The 25,029-nt window shown below is 40.9% G+C and overlaps 4 protein-coding genes across 7 annotated transcripts in view; 3 read left to right on the top strand and 1 right to left on the bottom strand.

Annotated features, from left to right (window-relative positions):
- The window catches only part of LOC119550068 (neogenin), a 36,923-nt gene extending 17,875 nt beyond the window's left edge, over window positions 1-19,048 (top strand). For 2 of the 4 annotated variants that reach the window (XM_037858532.1, XM_037858534.1), the window contains exons 2-10: window positions 11,605-12,807; window positions 13,516-14,179; window positions 14,604-14,886; window positions 14,945-15,154; window positions 15,218-16,548; window positions 16,613-16,860; window positions 16,923-17,103; window positions 17,761-17,894; window positions 18,022-19,048. In XM_037858532.1, the coding sequence (XP_037714460.1) occupies window positions 11,605-12,807; window positions 13,516-14,179; window positions 14,604-14,886; window positions 14,945-15,154; window positions 15,218-16,548; window positions 16,613-16,860; window positions 16,923-17,103; window positions 17,761-17,894; window positions 18,022-18,251 (4,484 nt within the window). In that variant the 3' untranslated portion in view covers window positions 18,252-19,048. The remainder of the gene's footprint in view (window positions 1-11,604; window positions 12,808-13,515; window positions 14,180-14,603; window positions 14,887-14,944; window positions 15,155-15,217; window positions 16,549-16,612; window positions 16,861-16,922; window positions 17,104-17,760; window positions 17,895-18,021) is intronic. The other 2 variants (XM_037858535.1, XM_037858533.1) reach the window with 2 other exon arrangements.
- On the top strand, window positions 363-977 carry LOC119551980. Its single transcript, XM_037861695.1, is given in 1 exon segment — window positions 363-977. A coding segment is annotated over 1 exon segment (615 nt).
- Window positions 17,140-17,725, top strand: LOC119550069. Its single transcript, XM_037858536.1, has one exon. It carries the CDS (start codon window positions 17,247-17,249, stop codon window positions 17,658-17,660), a length of 414 nt encoding a protein of 137 aa, XP_037714464.1. The 5' UTR covers window positions 17,140-17,246; the 3' UTR covers window positions 17,661-17,725.
- A 306-nt stretch (window positions 19,049-19,354) lies between the features above and the next one.
- Window positions 19,355-20,031, bottom strand: LOC119551998. The gene is made up of 3 exons (XM_037861722.1): window positions 19,792-20,031; window positions 19,565-19,732; window positions 19,355-19,504 (listed from the first exon to the last, which is right to left on the bottom strand). Exons 1-3 carry the CDS (start codon window positions 20,029-20,031, stop codon window positions 19,355-19,357), a joined length of 558 nt encoding a protein of 185 aa, XP_037717650.1.
- Window positions 20,032-25,029: the final 4,998 nt, after the last annotated feature.

The following is a 25,029-nucleotide window of genomic DNA, read 5'->3' as shown; positions in this document are numbered from 1 at the left end:
GCTACATTTGTACTATTAAAAACATTTGTAAAGTTATTGGCAAAATAACGTTATTATACACAAGAGAAAGTTTTGTGGGTTCAACAAATAAATGGCAAAATAACTTAAAATAAATTATGACTAATGACGAAATTAGTAAACCAATTTTAAAATATTCCATTTTCAAATTAGGCCTTACCGTTCATTAACAACTCGAACGAACACAAAGACCCACAATTATCAAAATTGACTTTTAAAATCGAACCAAATCACCAAATAATGAAATCTGATTCCATACAAATTATAATGATGTTGTAACGCCAATTTACTTGTATTTAGTAAAGTTTAGAAAAGCAGATTATTAGGTTAAAAATTGTTCTGCAATGAAGTTTAAAATAATCAGAGTGTTATTTATTGTATTACTGGCTTGCGAGGACCGCGGTGACATTATTACTCGTCATACGAACGTAAAATGTGAAGTATTAGACAAATCGTTTCTGGAGTTTCCCGTATGTCATCTTAAAGTCTTGGGACGTGGCATAATCGCAGAGAATCTTTACATTAAAATCCTTAAATTTCCTCTTAAAAGTATTACGATTAACTTAAGTGTCTATAAGAAGTTATCGGGATATCATCCGTTTTTATTCAACGTATCCGTTGACTTTTGTCACTACTTTAAGCATCCGAACCCGCTTAATGTCTTCCACCTTTTTTATACTGCAGTGAAGCCCTATAGTAATTTAAATCATACGTGTCCGTATAACGTGAGTACTACGAGTACAACGTTTTCCATACATTGATTTTACCATTTCCTATTTCCACAGCACGACATTATCGTAAAGGACTTTGTGTTGACCGATCAAATGTACGCAAAAATTCCTCTTCCAAAGGGCAGCTACATGTTTAGTATTAAAGTGGGCACCGAAGGTGTGTGGACAGGCGTCCTAAATACATACTTCGACGTTAATGTGGACGATAACCCAAAGATACGATTTTAGAACATTTTTCCAACTATCTTGTTCAAGGTTTACTTAATCATGAATCTTAATGAAATCAATAATTAAAAACGATTGAGTAAACGCATCTTTTATATGTTTGCCTTCTCTGCAGATAAATCGACTCAAGTCAAGATATGATAATGGCTTAAGTCGATAGAACAAATACTGTGCGAAAACTTTGAAGAAAAGATAAGAATTTAATTCCCCATACCACAAACCAGATGTATATAGATGAAAATTCGTTTTATGGGGGTGAAAAGTTTGTTTTTCCCCTCGGCGAATTGCAAACGATTTTTCTAAAACATTCGGACAGCTCGAAGCAGAAGAAGTGCGTAGTAGCACTGATGAACAAATACAAGTTTCGGCAATGAAAACTGACCTAAAAAGCTAATCAATCTGCCAAACTATAAATATGTTTGCTTGCTCCATTCAGTTGGCCACACTGGTTTTATACAAAAGTATGCTAAGTGTGACCTTGCTGAGTGCAGCTTAATCTCAAAATGATTTGGTTTTAATTCATATGAGGATTCTTTAATTCAAATAGGTTAATAATTTACGGAGCTTCCAAATCACTTTTAAAATTTTTGTAAATGAACATATGAAACCCACCTTGCTGGGGAGTGTAAATTTCTGATTGTCTTTTGGCTAACATTTACAATTTCATAATGCAAAAGTTTTGCTGCGCAACAAGCAACGTCCTCGTTGTCGCTGGATGCCAAAGGACAAAGAAAAGGCAACGCCGGCAGCGGAAAAGCGCTCAACTTAGCCCAGCTTAGCGACTTGCTTGGGGGGAAAAGCGGGTCCCAGCATGTGGCCAAAGTCATTTGCCAGAGCAAGTGAAAAATGCCGCTCAGAAACCAATGAACTCTGGGTTCTGTTCTGGGTGGGTGTGTGAGTATATGGTGTTTTTATGCTTGCAGGCTGGATGGCAGGCGGAAGAAGCCAGGCGGCCATTTTGTTAGACAACAACAGTTAGGACGGCCATTTTGCAAATGGCAGGAACAGGAAGAAGTCGAGGCCCCAGAAATGCCCCCACGTCATGTGTCAAATTAAAGGCAAATGAAATGATATATGCGCCAGAAGAAATTTCCCAGGTGGCACCGCCCGAAAACCATTTGATTGCTGCAATTAAATGTGCCGTCTAAATGGAATGGATGAGCAGCCCAAAGAAGCCGCTCCCAAGATTACCCATTTCTTTCCGGGCTTTTGCGCCGGTCATGCAAAAAACTCGTTTGTCCTCGAATAATTGAACATTCTCCGAGTTAGATGGCGGGTAAAATTCAATTGGGACTCCGTTTGCCCAGCAATCAAGCAACTCTTTTATGCGCTGACTCTTGGCTTAGCCCTAAACACACACCGCACACATAGCCGGGCCTCTGAAACCACAGTGGAACCTCGATATTTTAATATTTCAAATATATTTTAGTTGAAAAATGTACAGTTATGTTTTAATCAATAAAAATCGGATTTATTGCGTGTATCCTGACAGTTTTATTTTAGTTAAAATATAACAGATTAAACCAATAATCTTAATTTAGCCAGGTTAAATATCTGTGAAGTTCCCTGTTTTAAAAGGTTCTAGTTTATGAAGTTCCACTGTGTGGGGCACGTGCCTGGGGCAAGCTATTGACCGATAGCTGTGCCTGCTAACTGGCGACAGTCCGACCGGACAGTGGTCGTCCGTTGCTTTAATTAAAACATCACATACAGACACAAAAGGCACAAACGTATCGACATCCGCGAAGACAACCTGAGACATGGCCTAACCGTTGAGTAAGCCGCTTAAGTTGCCCTTTCCGCGCGGCTGCCATGTATCGTAATTATGCTAAAGCCCTCTGATCCGACCTTTTTTCTTACCAGCAATCTTATCGCGGCCGATCGTCGCTGAATGCCGGGAAATTGATTTATAATTTCCAATGGCAGCCGCGCTCTTTGACACACATCGATAAAGTTATCAATATGGCGGCAGTTACAGCTTTTGTACCGCCCCGAGTGATGTGTGGTCTCCATAGCTATGCTATATCATATCTTATCGGGCAAGTAATCGAACACCGTTTATCGATTTCCATGTAACTAGTGGTTTGGGGAGTCGTTAACATAAGGGAATCGAGGTTATGCTGTCCATATTACATATATTTCCAATTAATTCTATGTATATGTATCAATTACTAATTGGTTTTTATTTCTCTCTTTTATTTGCAGGTATGTAATGGAATAATTTATGAAAACATGAACTTTCAGCTTGCAAGAAATATGAGAAAAGGTCTTTAAAATCGGAAACCTAAAGCTTGTAACCAGGGAGTCGAGTGAACTTGATCCTGCTAGTTAAATACATATATTTTCCAAACGATTTCCATTTAATCTCCACTCGGCAGCAGCTGCAACGCGATTATCATCATCATCATCACCATCATCGAAGAAGGGATCCATTGGGGCACGAACTCATTGAAACTGACGCGTCATAAACTGCTGAAGGCTTAACTCTGCGCTCTCTATTCAATGAATTCCCTTTTGTTGTATTCTCTGCTTCGGAAAAACCCGCAGGTTAGGGAAAACAAAAGCCAGCGCTGAAAGGAAAATGAGAAAGGAGAGATGGAAAGATCTCAATAAGCTGCTGCACATTGATTGAAATCGAAGACGGTAACGAGTAAACGTGGAATGACACAACCTGAAGCTCATGATGGCCATAATGAATATGACGATGATGATGATGACGTGGGCCAACTCCCAGCAGCATTTAAGGCGAAATGCATTTGAAACTGCTTTGCGGATGGAATTCGTACTTCACAACTGGAATTTAACTAGTTACACAGTCGAGAACAACAAAAGCAACAGATAAAATTGAATAAAACATGAAGTTTTTGAGGAGAAGTGAAGACGACTGCATTCCAGGAAATGCCTCGAGAAGTCTGCGTGCTTACCTCTTGCCTTGATAAAACTTTAATTAACTTGAGGAATGGATCACGGCGCCTGCTTCTTGTTTGCCCTCTAAAGTAAACAAAAGTCAAGCCAAGATTGTGCTTGCCAAACGCTGGAAAAAATCTGCGTTTATTACTTGGCTTAAGCATTATTATAGCCAGCAGCAAATTAGCTGCGAACTCGGGAAAAGCCAACAGAAAAGGGGAATGCCTTCGCCCATTTCTGGGAAATCTGCAACAGAGTTGCTGTCATCGTCACTGATTTTTTGTTTTTTTTGTATGCAGAGCAAGTCTTTTGTAAGGAGGCTTTCACAGCCTGCAGCATTTTTTCTTCTAAGGAGCAGGGAACAATATGGAATAGTTTATTTTTAATGCGTTTATATCTAGACATCTACATATCCTACTTTGTGGCGGCGCTTCACGTGCAAACTAAAAAAACGAACCTGAAAAGAAAAAGAAATCTCTTCTGCATAATAAAATTTGTTGTTCCGAAATGAAGTGGCGCAAGCCCTTAGATGATTATCGGATTGCCGCAGACAGCTTTATGGAGCACACTCCTGTACATACGTACATGCCCTGTAATTTGAGTACTTCATTTCCAGGACAAAGGAAGGATATCTCCTGTCTGTTCCTTTCTTTTCTTTAGTTTTGCGCAGAATTTCATGGGCAAAAAACGGGGAATCTATTGTGTGTGTGCGGCATGTTTACAACCTCAGAGGGGAAAAACTACTTTACTCCCGGCCCAGAGTTCTATGTTTTATTTACAGATGGAGAGGTTATGGTATGGGTTCAGTACAGGCCCATAAATTAGCAGCAAACCGCAATAGCTCAATGACAAAGCAAAGAGACAGCCAGAAGTTGCAGTTCGGTCGGAAAGGGCAAAATTGGGGTTGGACTTACATAAATCCTCCTCGCCCCATGGCCATTAGGTGTTTGATGGCTGCTTGTAATTAGCATAATTGAAATGTAGCCACAGAAACCGGAGGGGGGAAAGTAAAGTCATCAATTTGATTGCCTTTTCGCTGGCCATTGAACTGAACTGGCAAATGTCAAACGCCATGCAGATAAAAAATAGAATCAAAATCAAAGCTGCTCCCTCCGCCGAAAATCTCCATAGATGCTTTCACTTGATGCGACAATTTCCATGAACCTGACAGACAGGCCAGACTAAATATAGACCCATCTATTGGGGGCCCCGAGGGGTGGTTGGATGGCTGGTAATGCCACGCCCCAAGCCAAATTGGAACTGAAAGTGGGGGTTTCCTCGGTTTCCCGGGGTTGCGCATGGAGGCTTCTAACGCAGCACCTAATGGCCGGGCAGACGTTTATAATTATATTTGTGTAGCTTTTCGGACCCACATACAACTTTTGTCTGGGAGTCGGGAAGTGGTGTTCAGGATGCGGCACTGCGGCTTTGACTTTATCCTGCCGCTTGTGAATTTAAATCTGTGTAGCTCTTCAAAGTCACGGCCCTCGTTTTCCGTCTGTCTGTCATTATATTTCTTTTTTCGCTGCCACTCAACATAAAAGGTTTTTCAGCCTCTGGGCAGCTTTTCACTTAATTTTTTCTCTTTCCCTCTTTGGTCTGGACACTTTGTGGCTTGGCTTAGTGGGGAAAATCAAAAGTGTCGCATAAGGTGTTAATCAAAGCGATGAAAGTGACAACCAATCGAGCGGAAAACCGTGGTCAGGTGGGAATTGGGTAATGCCCTAAAAAGAAAATGCTTATATGGAAGAGAAAAAATACTACATTTAATTTATTTCAAAAGTCAATTTAGTAATTTTTTTTTTATCAGTTTATAAAGATTGTAACCTTTAAGATATCTTTCTGTCGGGTTGTTTTAGAACCTTGTCGCAGAGCTAAAAGAGTTAAATAAAATATATATTTTATTTAATTTTACTGCTCTTGATAAATCAGATTAAAATTCGTAGATCGTTTGGGATCACAATGTTCAAGTCTCAGGTCAAAGTACATCCTTAAGCTATTTTACTTTACGAAACAAACTAAAATGGTGTAGATGGTTTTCTTCGGTTCCGTTTTCAAGCAAAACCGGATAAGGGGATAAACCCAATAATTGCCTTTGAAAACCTTAAATTGCATTATTAATTCGAGTTATTCCCTCTTTAAACTTCTTCTTGCCCGACCCTCACTAGCCAATTAAATATTCATCCAATTTGGTTTAATTTTTCTTCTTTTTCCCTGCGCATTTGCACTTTGGCCAACGTGAGCAATGCGATTTTCTTTCGTTTTTCCTTCGGGGAGACTCCTGCAATAAAATACCCACCACGTGGAGGAGGAGCTGGGTGAAAGGGAGGAAGTGCCTCCATGGCAAATTCACACGCACGTGGGTGGAAAAGGGGTCAATGCAGTCGTTGTCGATGCAGTTTCCGTTCGCAGCAATTTTATTTATTTTTCCTCGCCCCTTCTTATTTTCTTTCTCTTTTTGCATACATTTGCGTTTTTCCTTCTTATTTTGCGGGCGCATTTCCTTTTGTTTGGAGGGAGTTTGGAGGTGAGCTAACCAAACGGAAAATCAACATTGGCAAGCCAGTCGATGGCGGACGGATGCCCAGGTCTTCGCCAGAAGTTGTTGCTGCAGTGGATGTTGCTGTTGCTGTTGCTGCTGCTGCTGCTGCAGTTGCAACTTTAGGCGCTGCTGCAGTGGCGACTGCAGCCTGTGGGCCTTTTTCGAGTCGCGTGAGCGTGCGATGCACATTTCGATAGTGGGGCAAAATGCAAATGCGGCCAACTGCTGCGAAGCCTACAGATTTCAGTTGGCGATTTTCGGCTTAGTGTACCCTGGATTTAGAAATTTGAGGAGGGGTATTGTGTTGGTGAGGGATAGAGCCTTTTAGGGATCTGTTGAATACGTCAAGTTTCTCCCGTTAGCAGGAGAAATTTGAATTTGTGATGAGGTTATTTTATCTTGCAACCTTCTCTTAGAATATATAGAATAGTTTTGACCTCTTGTTTATAGTTTATAAGTTAAGCATAGGATAGACCGTTCCACTAAACTGATAAATATGTAAAAGCTTGCCAAATTTACGGTTGGATATAATCGTTCTGGAAAAGGATATGTTCCAATACGAAGATAATTCTGCTTATTCTGATTTTAATAAATATATTGACTCGTCATGTTGACACTTTGTCAAATGTTTAAGAGTATAGGCTATACATATTTGTAGTTGCAAGTCATTTTGAAACCACAAAGATTATTTTTTCCATAAAAGTTATAGGGTATCCAGTGGTCTGGGCACCCAACCCTTATCCTTTATCCCATCTCGTTTCGTTGGTCTCTGCTGTGCTGCGTCATTCGGGTACACCCGCATTTGGCTTATTGGCACATTTAACCCTTAGTTGGCGAGCTGTGCATAAATTTGGCCAGCGATAAGGTGGCCAGGAGTTGGCCAGCCGAGCATCAGTTTCGCGTCCCGGCCTGCCCAATTTAACCTTAAAAGGTGCTACCATTAGCCGCCTCTAATGGCCTCCCCCTTTCGTTCACTGTGATCGTGGACCGATATGCGAATTTTTGTCTTTGTTTTTTGTTTGCCTCCTAAAATATTTTCTGTTTGCCCGGAATCGCCTGACTGGCAAATGGAAATTTCTGCCTAATTGTGCGCCTCTCTTGCGTGCTGCTGCCTCCTTTTAGGGAGTTTTCTCTTTTTGGCCATATGCTAATTTGATTGGCTTCTCCGCAGACTCTGCGTTTGATTGGAAATCATGTGAGTGTACTGAAAAAATGAAAACAAGGGGATTTCCCAGGCCATCATCAGCAATGGCAGCCTGTTGATTCGGGTTTCCATCTCTTAAAGTGTTCTACACGAAAATCAAAGGTTTGGAAATAAGAAACAAAGTAAAGAAAGCTGAATGAAATTATAATCGTATATCAACGTATGTGTTTTTTCAATGAATTTTATATGTATTAAATAGCTTACAAAGAAACACTTTTTATAAAATTGAATAATACCACCTTAGGAATTCGTATTCAATTTGTAGGTAAACTTTTCCTTTCTGTGTACAGTGCACACAGTTTTTCATCACCTCGCACAAGAGTGCCATGTCTTTCTTGGCCAAGCATTTTTCACCATGCCAATGTTTACAAAGTCTTTTCCTCCGAACTGCTAATTTTTTATCGACCATCAAACTGCAATTTGCATATGGCAAAGCGAGCTGCTTTTATTTTTTAAAGGAGCCGGAGAAACTGTCGCCATCTAAGCCTGCTGCTCCTTTGGGCTTTATCGTCTGTAAATGAAAATCGTAAAATATGCAAATTCACGGGAATATCATAAATATTCATGGACCGATTTCGTCTCTCTCTCTCTATTTTTCAGTGTCCACGAATTTGGATCACTTTGGACTCGCAACAAAATGCATCAAATTCATTTTTGAATTTTCCATTTTTTTTTTCGTTGTCGTTAATCTTATGTAAATGCCTGCTGCGTGACTTGTCGAGTTGATTTTGTAGGTCCGCTACAACAATTAAACTCAATTAAGCCATTTTTCCCATTTCTCCTTCTTCGCTTGTAGAGCTCCAGTTTTTAAAGTGGAATTTCTAGGAAACCAAACGCACAAATCTGACTGAATTATAATTGTTTAATTTGATTCAATGAACGCGTCGAGCGTAATTACGGAAATGGCTAACTCAATTGAAAAACAAAATGTATACAAAATGTTTGCTCAATTAAAGCAAATCAACTCTTTTTCAGCTTTAAGCTGTTTTTTTTTTTTCATTTATTTTAATTTACCAGCCGACAAAAAGTATTTTCAGGATGAAAAAACACATAAAAAGTTGGAGATGGGGTGTTGAGTTGGGGGAGTAAAACAAATAATGCAAAAAGGTTTTTGTTTCTGTGGCCCTTTTTGTTCTTATTTTAGCAGACAAAGGGCAAAAACTGTTTAACAAAAATGCAGAAGCTAAGGTACACAAAAACCCTATATACAGGGAAGTTACCCCTGAAATATTCCTTGAAATAATGTGCATTTCCTAAGCTGTCAAGGGCTTACTGTACTTAATGGCGATATTTGCATGCACCAAGGACTGCATTTGCATAAAAGAAGAGGAAACATTGTAGATGTTTGGGGCAAGGAGTACAGACTTTTAAGTGCGGAACCTAGGCCTATAATAATAATGAACATAAATCCGCAATGCCAATATTAATTGAGCTTTTATGAAGCCAGAAACACAAATTAATTTCTCTTTGCAATTACAGTTTTAATGAAATGCCACTTCGAATCGAGTCTTTTGTATTTAATTGGTTTAATTTATTAATTATGGATTTTTTCGGGCATGTGTGTGAGTGCGCGGGCGTGGCATTTCCCCGCCCCCACTGTCATCATTAAAACCGTACTACAGATAACGAGAGATGGAAAGTCGGCACTAAAAAACTGAAAACGAAAGAGGGAAATAAAACCAATTGACACAATTTTTTTGGGAGCAGCGATAACCTCTTTCCCCTCCGACTTTCGAAATTGTTTCTCCCTTTCTCTATTTATCTGCTGCCAAAGAAGCGTACAATAAAAATCAATTCGAGCAATAAAGTTTTTAATTGGATACAGCTCCCTGCTGCTGCGGAGCCATAAAACCGAATAGTAGCGAGATGTCTCCATTTGATTTAGAGCCGAATGGCCAGAGATTCCGTACAGAATGATTATTTAATAAGGTTCAACAAAATTCCTAAAATAAAGCGCAACCCCGAGGCAGAAATGCGGGTCTGTTCGCCGAAATTGAGCTGCATAAAAAGTGAGAATAAAAGGGGTGAAAAGTGCAGGTAGCAACTGAACTGCAGCTGTCTGGAAAGTGAATTCAGTCGAATTAAGGACTTTCTGCAGCTCCGTTCACCTTGACAGTTGACGGGGGTTAAAAGGGGTATATAAAAGGGTATAGTAAATTATATAGATCAATTACACGCTCGTTCCTCGTCTTGATGCTTGCATGTTTGTCTTAACAGCTCCTAAAAGCGGGCCATAAACTGCGCAGGGATATTCAAGGGAACGGGAGTGTTTCAAAAAACACAATTTCATCAAGTGAAGTGTGGAAATAAGGAAAAGAGTTGAGTTCTGCTCCATCAGACCACGACCCCAAAAGCAATAAACATAAAAGCCACACGTCGGGGCTCAAATGCTCGAATAAAATGTGAAATACAAGGCACACTCACTGGTGGAGTTTGCAGAGATGGGAAGGGAATTCCAGGTCCGCTAAGTAGTTTACCCTAATAGAGTTGGGTCGAGTTAATATGGCCGAAGCCCACTGCACACGGTTCGCATAACTTTGCTTCAACTTTGGCTCCGAAGTGCAGGCCATTTGAAGCGGGACGGGGCGGAAACAAAGCGAATAAATGGCAGGCATACTTGTGCAAAATTCCTGGCAAAAAGCCTAAGTTCACGGGCGGTCAAATTTTGAGTCCGGCCTGGCAACGGCGAAATGGAAATGAGATCCACAGGGGCAGCAGTCCAAAGCCAGCTGCAGGTGCACTCTGAATCCTGGGTCCCGAGTCCTGAGTCCTGGCACGCTGAATTGCAACGAAATGAAATGTGATGTGTAATTCATGACGCCAAAGTCGTTTGTACAGCTGAATAAATCTCGTAAATTAAGTCATCATTCCAGCAGCATTTAACTCACGCTTCTCCGGTTGGAACTCGATGCCTAATTAAGGCCGTTCCCATTTATATATAATTCATTTTGTCCAGTGATGACTGACTGGCTGGGGCTTTTATGCTCTTTAAAAATGTATTTTTTAGCAAGATCAAAGGGGAATATGTAAATGGGTATTTGAAAAGGCGTAAGCACTCAAAAATAGTTATTAATTTTATATTGATTTTAAATTAATAATATTAAAAATAATCATAAAATCATTAAAGCTCAATATAAGTAAATGTTTTTAGAACTTACACTCACATGCTATTAATAAACTCATAAGTTTGGCTAATAATCTTAGCTTTAAATGGCTGAAAGTCTCAGATCTTCTAGGGTGACCCCCTCAGCCTGTCTGCAGCACCTTTATCCCTTGTATCCAAGCCTTTGAGGATATCAGGCAACGAGTTCCAAGCATTACTCGATTTTTCTTTCAGGCATGTTAGGTTATTCATTGGCAGGCCCTACCACCCTCCGGTGCGCAGACATTCAGTCCACCCACCACCCCCGACGAGCCGAGCCAAAGTGGAAATGCAAATATTTGCGTGCCTCCGGCGACCCCTTCGCATTTTCCTCAGACTCCGCCCCTGCCTCTGCTGCAGCATGCCTTCGAGAGAGAGTTGGCCTTTGTAGCCTCAATTATTCAGCCATGTTTACAAGTTGACAGATTGCAGAAGCTGCCGGTCCTCGAGTGGAGGCACACTCCGGTAAACTGGGGGCGGTTGACTTGAGTCGTGGCACAAACCCCATTCGGATGTGCCAGCCCCACACGGAAAATTGTTTCTAATTTCATAAAATGATTTTCCAAATCAGGATAATCTAAATCACTGAAATGAAGCATTTATACGTTCTGTGACCTACTAAAAAGAAATGGCCATAATGCGATTTATAAACTATTCATGGAAAGGTTTCTTATTGAACATAATACGATTTTTACACTTAGAAAGGTTTGCAGAAAAGCTCTATGATTTATTTTTCCCCTATGCTTATTCAAAAATATTTGAAAATATTTAACAGCCCTTCACAAATTTCTAGCAGTGCATTAATTTCACCAATCTTGTCCATTTTTTATTGCAGCGCTTTCGTTCACCTTGGAGCCGCAGGATGCAGTGGTGCCCGAGGGCCACTCGGTGCTGCTCCAATGCGCGGGCATTGCATCCATGGGGCGCGGAGGCAAGGGCAAAGCCAGCGCGCCCACCCCAGTGACCATCCGGTGGCGAGGACCTGACGGCCAGGACCTGGTCATCGTGGGCGATACGTTCCGGACGCAGCTGAAGAACGGATCACTGTACATCAGCTCCGTGGAGGAGAGCCGTGGACTGACGGGAGCCTACCAGTGCCTGTTGAGTGCCGAGGGCGTGGGAAGTGTGCTCAGTCGCCCGGCACTGGTGGCCATTGCCCGCCAGCCGGACCTGAATCAGGACTTCCTGGAGACCTACCTGCTGCCGGGTCAGACAGCCTATTTCCGCTGCATGGTGGGAGAGGCCAACTGGCAGGAGGGCGTCAAGCACTCGGTGCAGTGGTTCAAGGATGACTTGCCACTGACCGTGGACAAGTTGCGCATGGTGGTGCTGCCCAACGGAGCGCTAGAAATCGATGAGGTGGGCCCGTCGGATCGGGGGTCCTACCAGTGCAACGTGACGTCGGGCAGTATCTCCCGACTGAGCAGCAAAACCAACTTAAACATTAAGAAACCCAATGAACTGGGAGCCGAGAATGCGGTGGCTCCATCGTTCCTCGTGGGCCCTTCTCCCAAAACCGTGAGGGAGGGCGAGACCGTCACCCTGGACTGTGTGGCCAACGGAGTGCCCAAGCCGCAGATCAAGTGGCTGCGAAACGGCATGGATCTGGACCTGAACGACCTGGATTCCCGCTTCTCCATCATTGGAACCGGCTCGCTGCAAATCTCCAGTGCCGAGGACATTGACTCTGGGAACTATCAGTGCAGGGCCAGCAACACGGTGGATTCTCTGGATGCCCAGGCCACGGTGCAGGTGCAGGAGCCGCCGAAGTTTATCAAGGCGCCCAAGGATACGACTGCCCACGAGAAGGACGAGCCGGAGCTAAAGTGCGACATCTGGGGAAAGCCCAAACCCATTATTAGGTGGCTCAAGAACGGAGATGTCATAACGCCCAATGACTACATGCAACTGGTGGATGGTCACAATCTTAAGATCCTTGGGCTGCTCAACTCCGATGCCGGGATGTTCCAGTGCGTGGGAACCAATGCCGCCGGCAGTGTCCATGCAGCAGCTCGTCTGCGGGTTGTTCCCCAAGGAGGTGAGTGGATTATCTGATAATGTACCCCAAGTAGTCCTAGCTCGGTGTCCAGTATTTGTGCAGCTTAAACAATTGGCGCCTCTTTGAGGCCTGTAAATTGACCCAACGAAATTTAAGCCCCAATCTCCCAACCCCGCCTATCTCACTTTGTTGTACAAATATCCTTTCATCCATCCTGCTTTATGTAAAATAATTTCGTAAGCGTCTGTGTGTGTATTGTTTGTATAGTAATAAATTAAGTTACTCTAATTATTTTATCTCAAAATATGGAAATCTCTTTTGTGCATATTTAACTATTATAAATGCTATTATTAATGTCTTCATGCTATTAATTATGTCTTCATTGTTCTGTGAATAAGGTATTCAAAATACTTAGCTTTAAACGAAACAATTGTAGTAGTCCTCTGTTTGCATTTATAATTTAAATAACTTTATATAACCGAAACAGTTAATCGGCTTAAGTATGGCCACAATTAAATATAATGAATTATTCATTAAAGCAAGTTATTGAACATACAAAAGAGATTTCAATCCAGTTAATTAATATGGAATAACATGAAATGAATTTTATTAATTTCCAATATAATTTATTAACTTATTGTTTATTTCGTTTGTTCTTTTATTTCCTTTATCCTCGCCTCATTTCCATTTAATATCACCCCAACCACAACCACAACCATCCACCACCACCGAATCCCACTCCCAAAGTGAAAATCAAAAAACGAAAATCCCAAGGCCACTCCACCAAATCCCTCCAGACCTTTGACAATCTGACCAAGCGGCGCAAGCCCTTCAATTCGGGCGAGCAGCTGCGCACCAAGTCCGGTGGCAGTTTTCCCTTTCCGGACGAGGACGACGAACTAGACGACGACGACGCGAGTACGACACGACTTAGAATTCCTTCCGGAAAGCTTCCCCAGTTCGAGCAGCCGCTCAACGATCGCAGGTTCAATATTCTCAAGTCGGCGAGTGTTCTGCCGCTGGAGAGCCAGTCAAAGAGTTACGAGGACGACGACGATGACTATGACGACGAAGATATAGCCAACATTGAGGCTCATATAGAAGCCTACAAGCAGGGCGAAAACGCTCAGAAAATACTGGACTCCTGGCAGGCGGGCAAGAGCAAGAAATCCCAGCAGCAAAAACAATCCCCTGCTTCCCCAGATTCCCCTGAACAGGATCCGAGTGTCCCGCATCCAGGTGCCAAGCCCCTGGACAGTGGACTCCAGGCCCGATTGCCCAGTCAGCCGCGGGACCTGGTTGCCCAGATAGTGAAGTCCCGGTTCGTGACCCTCAGCTGGGTGGAACCCCTCCAGAATGCCGGCGATGTTGTGTACTACACGGTCTACTACAAGATGAACAACAGCGAGAGGTGAGTAGAAATCATCGGGAAATCATCGCATTACCCGCTTAATTGGCATCCGCTTCATTAACCAACAATTAGCAGGGGTTAAGCCTGTTTGCATAGTTAGCCAATCGCCTAATGACTTTCTCTCATCAGTCGAGCGGAAATGATTTCGCTTTCGATTCAATCCGACTGTCCGTCTGTCTGGCTTGCATCCTGAGGCGAACCCCAGACCCTCACTTATTCAAGGAGTTCGTTCGAGTGCCGCTAATAAGTTTAGAGATTTGGAAATTCTAGTGTTTCGTATTCCGCCAGGAAAATAGAATATTTTAAGATTGGGATTGCATCGCCTTTTAATACACACTTTGCAAATACACTTTAATACCTTAAAAAAATGAAACCTTAAATAAAAACCAATTTTCAATGACTAATTTTATAAACAAAATTTCAGAGAGCAAAAAATGGTCACCAAGTCGCATGACGATCAACAGGTCAATATTCAATCGTTGCTGCCCGGCAGAACCTATCAATTCCGAGTGGAGGCCAATACCAATTTTGGCAGCGGAGCATCCTCTGCTCCTCTGGAAGTTAGCACCCAACCGGAGGTTAATATTGCGGGTCCACCACGGAACTTTGAGGGGCATGCCCGTAGTCACAAGGAGATCTACGTGAAATGGGCAGAGCCCTCGGTGACCAATGGAGAGATACTTAAGTACCGTGTTTACTACTCAGAGGTGGGATATGAAATACATTTAAGCCTTCAACATATAGCTGATTCCTTTTTATCTACAGAACGACAGCGGTGCAGATTTATATCACGATAGTACTGCCTTGGATGCAGTTCTCACCGAGCTGCGTCCCAACACTGATTACGTGATCTCAGTGGTGCCTTTCAATCGAAATGGAATGGGGGATTCCTCAGCGGAAATCCGTGTGAAGACGTTTTCCTCCACGCCGTCTGAACCTCCCAACAATGTTACTTTGGAGGTGACTAGTTCCAGTGTAAGTAGATACAAATATTTAAAACGAAATTCTGTTAACTTATAAACTACATCACCTTACTAGTCCATCACCGTTCACTGGGAGCCACCTGCAGAGGAAGATCGCAATGGACAGATTACAGGCTACAAGATTCGGTATCGCAAGTTCAAGGATGCGCCCCAAGTGAAGAGTACCCCTGCCAACATTAGATACTTCGAGTTAAGCAGCTTGGATCGCAATGCCGAGTACCAAGTCAAGATTGCGGCCATGACGGTCAACGGTTCGGGACCATTTACAGAATGGTACCGCGTCAACACACTGGAAAATGACCTAGACGAAACGCAGGTGCCGGGAAAACCGATTTGGAAAAGCATTCAACCCGGAGCCAACAACATTGCCCTGCACTGGGGCCCACCACAGCACCCGGAAATCAAGATACGCAACTACGTGCTGGGCTGGGGTCGCGGAATTCCCGATGAGAACACAATCGAGCTGAAAGAGACGGAGCGCTACCATATACTTAAGAATCTGGAGTCGAATATGGATTACGTTGTATCGCTAAGGGCGAGAAATGTTAAAGGCGACGGCCCACCTATTTATGACAATATTAAGACTCGCGACGAGGAGCCAGTGGACGCACCTACGCCGCTTGAGGTTCCAGTGGGCCTGCGAGCCATCACCATGTCCAGTTCCTCGATTGTGGTCTACTGGATTGACACGATGCTGAACAAGAATCAGCATGTGACAGATAATCGACACTACACGGTCAGCTACGGCATCACGGGATCTAATCGCTATCGCTACCACAACACCTCGGATCTTAACTGCATGATCAATGACCTGCGCCCCAATACGCAATACGAGTTTGCAGTCAAAGTGGTCAAGGGACGCAGAGAGTCGTCCTGGTCGATGTCCGTGTTAAATAGTACGTATCAGAATGTGCCGGTCACGCCACCGCGGGAGGTTACTGTTCGCTTGGATGAGATGAATCCACCCACTGTGATCATCCAGTGGATTCCACCAAAGCACACTGTTGGCCAGATCACCGGATACAATATCTACTACACTACGGACACAACGAAGAGAGATCGCGACTGGTCCGTTGAAGCCTTCGCGGGCGAGGAGACCATGATGATGCTACCGAACCTGAAGCCCTACACCACTTACTACTTCAAAGTTCAGGCGAGAACTACGAAGGGCAATAATAACGCCCCTTTCTCGGCTCTGGTATCCTACACCACCAGTGCAGCGGTTATTATGCAGGAGGCCGACACCATAGCCAAGGGAATCGACAACGAGAAGCTGCTGTACATAATTATAGCAGTTACGGCTGTTGTTCTCCTGCTGGTGCTTTTGGGCGTACTGATGCTATGCAGGCGCAAGCCTCAATCCTCGCCAGAACACACTAAGAAGAGGTCCGTTTTCCTGACCATCATTATTATCTTTTGTATATATTTCTCAAACTTTATGTATTTGCAGCTACCAAAAGAACAATGTGGGCGTTCCCAAACCACCGGATCTATGGATACACCATGATCAAATGGAGCTTAAAAACATAGATAAGGGCTTGCACACAGTGACACCTGTCTGCAGCGATGGAGCCTCGAGCAGTGGTGCTCTCACCTTGCCACGGTCAGTGGTACACAGCGAATACGAGGTGGAGACCCCAGTGCCAGGTCATGTGACCAACTCGCTGGACAAGCGATCCTATGTGCCAGGATATATGAGTGAGTGACAGACACCTCTTTTTAAAGTGCCTGAAATATAACACATATCCATCATTTTACAGCCACCTCAATGAACGGAACGATGGAGCGCCCTCAGTACCCGCGCACCCAGTACAGCCACCAGAATCGATCCCACATGACCATGGAGGCCGGTCTCTCCCAGCAGAGCCTCACCCAGCCGCAGAGCAACTCTATGGCTCAGACTCCGGAGCATCCTTATGGCGGCTACGACGCCAACTTCTGGTGAGCAAAGTGGGCGGTGCTTTCGCTAGATTTTTTGTATGTTAGATCTCTCGTTGGCATGTGCACACATTTCGGTGCTACAAATTGAACAAAATTCCCACATAAATCCTTAGTTTTTAACCTTCGCTGCGAACAAGACGAGAATGTGCTCGAGGACGCGTTGGGGACGGATCGATCCCAGTGTACAGGTCAACGTGGCGTATGGACCGTCGAGCAGGGTGATCAAGCTCAATAACCAAACGCTACCGCGGCGTGTTGAGCAGCAGCTCCTTCTAATGGCTTCGCCCTCGCCGTTTCTCAACTTCATGAACAAGTTCCGCTTGGACGAGATCCTGATCAACCATCAGTACAAGGGCGTCTACAGCATGCGCACCGCGGCGACCATCACCGAGTTGGCCACCTACACGTGGAATGTGATGTCCGTTTCCGATCGCCAGCCGTATATCCGACTGGCCCGGAAGGCGCAGCAGGTTCAGCAAGCGCGAAAGCTGCACTTTCTAGGCACCAGCAATCGGCCGGTGATTAAGAGGGGTTCCCAATGTCCCATTGTTGTTTGATGCTGTCTTGGCCCTTGTTTAGTAGCATATGAAAAAAACCTTTTAAATAAATAGTTATTCTCTTAGTAGGTGGATTCATTTTTTGCTTATTTATTTTTAGCAACGGCGCAAGCGGGGCTGCTGGCAATGGCTGTGTGTCCACCATTGAGAGTTCCAAACGTGGGCATCCTCTGAAAAGTTTCAGTGTGCCGGGCCCGCCGCCCACAGGAGGCGCCACGCCAGTTAACAAGCATAGTGAGTATTTATTTAATAGGCTGAAATGAAAGACATGATATTGATAAGAAAATATCTAAAATCAAGGAAATTTTAGGCCCAGGAGACTTCTAGGATACAATTACTAACCTCAAATTTAATTTTACAGCCCCCGCCGTCACAATACGTCCACAAAACCAATCGCCATACAAGAAGCCATCGTTCTCGGCTGCCACGCCCAATCGCCTGCAGGGCGGCGGGTCGGTGGTCCACTCAACCGATGAGATTCAAAGACTTGCCCCCAGCACATCCACCGAGGAGCTCAACCAGGAAATGGCCAATCTGGAGGGCCTCATGAAGGATCTGAGCGCCATAACGGCCAACGAATTCGAGTGTTAACACTGAAGCCGCCTTAAAAATGTCCGGCTGGCTGAAAGTATTAATCGTCAAACAATGGATGTTACTTGTTTTTTAGTTTCTGTTTTATATTATTGATTTAACTCGAATTTGTGAACTGCATAGAACCGACTTGAATTGGGTTCCCCTCCGGAGAGGTCCTTTTAGTTTTAGTTAATCAAATGTGCGATATATTAATGACCGAAAAGAACTGTAAATACGAACGACGCCGCCATATAAATTTTTAAGCCTAGGTACACACATTCATACCTATAAATATAACTTAAGAATAGTTAAATATCGGATAAGGAAAGTGTAAAAACTGGGACAGAAAATGGAGTAAAGAATCGGACGAAAAGCGTTTGTTGTGCAGGATCTGTCTCTAAACTGTCACACGGCATTTCATATTTATCACTCTGCATCATCTTAATTTAATCCGCAACCGACAGCGGATAGTCTAAGTCTACATACATATGCCATTCTATATTCATATGCATACAGCATCTAAGCTAAGTTTCATACTAGTAAAGACCCTAAGAACGTAACTTTTATGCTATTATAACCCCAACAAACAATCAAAACAATTCGATATATACTTGCCTCTTAAAGTGTTCTTCTATAATTTTATTTTATCATGAGTTTGATACGTGCCATTTCAATGATTTGTCGCCAATCCCACAAAACTACTTAAGCTATAAAGTCAAGTTCTAGACTGTAAGCCAGCAAAGCATTTACGATTTAAACTACACTATTAATAAAGGGTGGTATGACATTGTTTGTTTTACCACAAAATAAATAAACTTATTGAGATGATTTTGGTGTGTCCAAAGTTTTTATTGTCAAGAAAGTTTACTATTTTTATGCGTTGTTTATCGAAATACACGGTATTTAACATTGCTTTGCACAACAATCTCATAAAACACAGCATTACATTTCAAACAACCCCAAATGCACAAGGTAAGCATTTGAAAATTGTGAAAATTTTATTGTATTGAACGTAAACTTTGTAATCAAAACAAATTGCTAAATATATAAAGAATATGTGAAAATTAATTCTCGCTTTGATTTATTTGGAGTGGTTAAGGTTAATATTCATTACAAACAATTTACTCTTCTCTTTCAAATAAAATGCTCACCTGTGCTCTCCAAACTTTGTTAGAGGCGAATCGTAATTGTATTTTATAGACGCCTTGAGGAAGGGGAAGAGTTTTTAGGAAATCATCAGAAAATTCCAGATTGTCCAATATTATGTCGTGCTATAGCGAATATGAAAGTTAAGCTTTTGTGTATGTTAGTATGTGGGGTTTTAAGCTTACGTTGTAGGGACAAGAGTGGTTTAAATTGGACCGTGTCATGATGGCATTAATAACTAGTCCTTCAAACGATAGAAAATTGTTTTTTTCCAAAAGGTGGCAGAGATCTACGCTGACGTTGTACAAAAATGGACGAAATCCATTATAGCGGCGGTAAATGGCCATATTTATCTAGAGCCATAATCAAATATATTGATAAAAGTGAAAAATATTTTTGTTTGGGAACTCACCCTTGAGTTATCTATTGGCAGTTGAAACAGCTTTACGTACAAACTGGCACCAACTCGTCCTCTTCCAAGTAAATTAAGTTTACAGTTTTTAAAAGATGCATACGATTCGTTAAAAGACTCGCAAAGCATGTTGGTAAATCTGGACTTTGGCTTTCCGCACTCGCTTCTCAAATTTGAGCTTAACAAAATAGCAGCGATTACTGTTGCTAGAAGCAATCTGATGGATACAAGTGCCATCATTATTGCAGAAAGACTATCTGTTCAGGAAATGTTATTAACACCATGTTAAATAATGTTTGAGCCGAAAATCATTAGCTAAAGCTCATTGATTTCATTCATAAAAAATATAATTATAATCAGTGTGTAATATTTGGTAATCGACATTACTCGAAGTTTAATGATGTTATTTTTTTTTTTTCAATATTATATTGATTTAAATCGCGGGTTTTTACCCTTTACCCTTTACTCGTACAGTAAAAGAGTTTATTAGATTCCTCGAAAGTATGTAACACTCATAAGAAAGCGTTTCCCATATATTTATAGTGACATATCCATAGCACCACGTACCCCTATGTATATGTCCACACACCCACAAATACATTCTCACATTATGCAGTCACCCTCGAGACACCCTCTACGAAATTAGAATCCCAATTTAATTGTCAAGAAGCCAATGGAAAATTACCAAACTATAAGCAAACCAGAGGAAAATTACCATGAAACAAAAAACTCAGCTTATAGACTAAACAATTAGAACGAGCCGCTGTTCTGACTATCGGCACGTTCCCACAATTCAGGATGCTCAGATTTCGGGAACCAAGTCTGGAGTCCAAAGTCCAAATTCAGAGAGTCACTCAATAACAATAAAAGCCACTCACAAATAGCTCTAAAGATCAAAACCGAGGTATGATCGTAAATGAAGTAGGAGTAAGAGAACGAGTTCAGTTTGAGATTTGTGAATAGCAAGTCCGTGTTCTTCCAAACAAAAAAATATTGTAACCAGATTAAGAATAAATTATATAAAGTATTTTTATCTTAAACTTATGGTGCAAACATTTAATTGGCGCAGCCGGTAGGCTCTCAAAGTCCTTTAAAAAAAATCATCGGTACTGATCAAATAAGAAGGATAATACTAAACGACTATTTTATCCTGATCACCGAAAAATCCGTGAGAAATAAAAAGGCAATTATCGAGTTCCGCTAAAGAATCTATGTGTAAATTTTGCACGCATAACTTAAATTAAAAAACCATTTCGGTCAATACGCGCTTAAAAATAAAAAAAAATTAAAGTGCCAATATTGAAAATAAAACAAAAAGTCTATGTGTTATCTTCACAAGCAGAAACTAAATTTAAAATCCAAATCGGTCAATACGCGCTAGCAATTTTAGGTGCAAGTATTGAAAATAAATAAATATGGCAAATCCTTCAGCATTACCACAGATGTCTGGGATTAACATGAATCAGTTAATCGGGCAAATCAAGGAGTTACCGTATTTCGAAGGAAACCCATCGGAATTAAGTCGGAACATTGCCAGGGTAGAGTACTTACTACAATTATAACCTACCCAAGACGCTCGACAAACACATCATCTATGGAGCCATCGAGAGGACCATCGTCGACTCAGCCCAAACAGTCATCGAAGAAGAGAAGTCTAATGCATGGGTAACTACAAATGCGGCCTTAATCAAAGCCTTCAAAGACCACAGGCCATACGAAGACATCATACAACATATTCGGGACACCCCATACCAAGGAAGCATTAGTAAGTTCGTTAATGAACTAAAATTAAGATCTTCGAAACTACATAATATGTTAGAACTAGAATCAGACCCAATAGACAGGTAAATTTATACAAGTTCTTTAAACAAGAAAATTAGGGATTGTATCGAAAGAAAACTTCCTAATAGATTGTATAACTCTTTAGTCAAAAAAGATATCACAACACTTGCCAATTTAAAAGAAGCAGCAATGGTTTTAGGTCATTGGGATGCAGACCCTTTCGATAATTATAAGCCCAGACGTCAAGATAATCAAAGGAATTCCGGAGGTACACATAAAAATTATTATTATCAACAATATAATTCTTATTCGCACGGTTGTCCAAGATATAACAACTCAAGAGATAATAACAATTCAAATATTTCAACAAATCCTCAACGCTCACCAAATAGAAATCAAATTCCCTCTAAAACCCAAGGTAATTATCAGGAGTTTAGGAGAAATCTAGACCAAGGTAGGGCCCAAAACCCTTTAAATATCAAGACATCAACTTCAAATAATTCCCCAAACGCACCTGTTAAAAGACAAAGGGAGAATGATAGTGCACAGATTAGGATGGACGTAAATTTTTAGCAAACTGCCTCAGATATAGAAAGTGTTGCCCATATGTCAGAGTAATGATTGAAGGAAAACTCCTTAGAGCCATGATAGATACAGGGTCATCCATTAATTTAATGACGAAAAAATGTTGGAGAAAATAAAGTACAGAAAGAGAAGTTAAAAGTGTATACAATAAAGGGATCAATGAAATTAAATGAAAGTACATTAGATCCTTGTAAAATCTGCCCAACTAAACAAAAATGATATTTACATAAATGTATTAATTGTGGCACTCTTTTTTAATTTCATTGTCATTGGTTTTACGATACTTGCAAAGTTCGGTATGCATTTCCGATAAAATCCACACAAGCCTCGAATTGATTTAATTTCTTTTGGGGTTTTTGGTATTGGGAAATTTATGTTGGCACTTATTTTCTTTGGGTTTGGTTTTATACCTGTAGTAGGTACTATGTGACCTAGGAACTCTGTTTTTTTTCATAAATTCACATTTATCTAAATGTAATTTTAAATTTGCATCTCGTAATTTTTGGAATATTTTTTTCAATGATAGAATATGTTCTTCCAATGAAGTGAAAAAAATTATAATATCATCTAGATATACTAAATGATCTTTATAGATTAAATCTTCTAATAAATTATTCATACATCTTTAAAAAGTAGCGGGGGCATTTTTAAGACCAAATGGCATTTGGGTATATTCGTAATGACCATGTTTTGTTCAGAATGCTGTTTTAGCTGTTAATTCTGGTTCCATTTGGATTTGATGGAATCCTTTGGCTAAATCAATAGTAGTGAAATATTGACATCTTCCCAATTTGTCTAATATTTCATTCATTCTGTTTATCGGGAATTTATCATTGACAGTGATCTCGTTTAAATTTCTGTAGTCTAAATTTCAGTTTTCCTGATGCATTGAAAGTTTGAGGGTATTTGTATGGTTTCCTATATACTGGGTCTTCATGCTTTGTTTGTATTGAATGTTTAATAGTACTTGTAAAATACCAATTTTTACCTTCTTTGTACTGAATGTCATTATATTCAAATAAAACCTTCTTTAAATTTTCTTTTTCTTCCTCATTCAAGTGTTCTAACCTGTATTTATTACATTCTTTTAATTCATTATTAATGGCAAAATGAAATGATTGATCCTTTGGTAAGGGCGGATTAAGGCATTCTAATGCGGTCTTATTCTCTTCAATCTTTTTCTCAAATGATGGTGGACTAAGGCATTTTACTGCGGTCTTACCTTTCCTATATCATTTTCACCATACTTTATGTAAAGTAATGTGTCTCCTAACATTACTGTTTCCTCTTCGTAATTTATTTTTGCTTTACTTTCTTTCAAAAAATCTCTGCCTATTAAAATATCATAATTGTCAGAAAATTTATGTAAATAAAATTATTCTTTAGTTGGGCAGATTTTACAAGGATCCAATGTTATACTTTCATTTAATTTCATTGATCCCTTTATTGTATACACTTTTAACTTCTCTTTCTGTACTTTATTTTCTCCAACATTTTTTCGTCATTAAATTAATGGATGACCCTGTATCTATCATGGCTCTAAGGAGTTTTCCTTCAATCATTACTCTGACATATGGGCAACACTTTCTATATCTGAGGCAGTTTGCTAAAAATTTACGTCCATCCTAATCTGTGCACTATCATTCTCCCTTTGTCTTTTAACAGGTGCGTTTGGGGAATTATTTAAAGTTGATGTCTTGATATTTAAAGGGGTTTGAGCCCTACCTTGGTCTAGATTTCTCCTAAACTCATGATAATTACCTTGGTTTTTAGAGGGAATTTGATTTCTATTTGGTGAGCGTTGAGGACTTGTTGAAATATTTGAATTGTTATTATCTCTTGAGTTGTTATATCTTGGACAACCGTGCGAATAAGAATTATATTGTTGATAATAATAATTTTTATGTGTACCTCCGGAATTCCTTTGATTATCTTGACGTCTGGGCTTATAATTATCGAAAGGGTCTGCATCCCAATGACCTAAAACCATTGCTGCTTCTTTTAAATTGGCAAGTGTTGTGATATCTTTTTTGACTAAAGAGTTATACAATCTATTAGGAAGTTTTCTTTCGATACAATCCCTAATTGTCTTGTTTAAAGAACTTGTATAAATTGACCTGTCTATTGGGTCTGATTCTAGTTCTAACTTATTATGTACTTTCGAAGATCTCAATTTTAGTTCATTAACGAACTTACTAATGCTTCCTTGGTATGGGGTGTCGCGAATATGTTGTATGATGTCTTCGTATGGCCTGTGGTCTTTGAAGGCTTTGATTAAGGCCGCATTTGTAGTTACCCATGCATTAAACTTCTCTTCTTCTATGACTGTTTGGGCTGAGTCGACGATGGTCCTCTCGATGGCTCCATAGATGATGTGTTTGTCGAGCGTCTTGGGTAGGTTATAATTGTAGTAAGTACTCTACCCTGGCAATGTTCCGACTTAATTCCGATGGGTTTCCATCGAAATATGGTAACTACTTGATTTGCCCGATTAACTGATTCAAGTCAATCTCAGACAACTGTGGTAATGCAGAAGGATTTGCCATTTTTATTTATTTTCAATACTTGCACTTTAAATTGCTAGCGCGTATTGACCGATTTGGATTTTAAATTTAGTTTCTGCTTGTGAAGATAACACATAGACTTTTTGTTTTATTTTCAATATTGGCACTTTATTTTTTTTTTATTTTTAAGCGCGTATTGACCGAAATGGTTTTTTAATTTAAGTTATGCGTGCAAAATTTACACATAGATTCTTTAGCGGAACTCGATAATTGCCTTTTTGTTGCTCACGGATTTTTTGCTGATCAGGATAAAAAAATCGTTTAGTATTATCCTTCTTATTTGATCATTACCTATGATTTTTTAAAG

Source organism: Drosophila subpulchrella, chromosome 2R (assembly GCF_014743375.2).
Source record: "Drosophila subpulchrella strain 33 F10 #4 breed RU33 chromosome 2R, RU_Dsub_v1.1 Primary Assembly, whole genome shotgun sequence".
Classification (NCBI taxonomy): Eukaryota; Metazoa; Arthropoda; class Insecta; order Diptera; family Drosophilidae; genus Drosophila; species Drosophila subpulchrella.
Note: the sequence above shows the minus strand (reverse complement) of the source record. Positions and strands in the feature narration are given on the sequence as shown.

Excerpts from the sequence above, each read along its gene's own strand:
- LOC119551998 (XM_037861722.1), bottom strand. The coding sequence starts at position 20,031 with ATGATGGCACTTGTATCCATCAGATTGCTTCTAGCAACAGTAATCGCT. Across the intron at positions 19,733-19,791 it reads TGCCAATAGATAACTCAAGG|ATAAATATGGCCATTTACCG; the intron begins GTGAGTTCCCAA and ends TTATGGCTCTAG. Across the intron at positions 19,505-19,564 it reads ACCACTCTTGTCCCTACAAC|CACGACATAATATTGGACAA; the intron begins GTAAGCTTAAAA and ends TATTCGCTATAG.
- LOC119550069 (XM_037858536.1), top strand. The coding sequence starts at position 17,247 with ATGTGCTCGAGGACGCGTTGGGGACGGATCGATCCCAGTGTACAGGTC.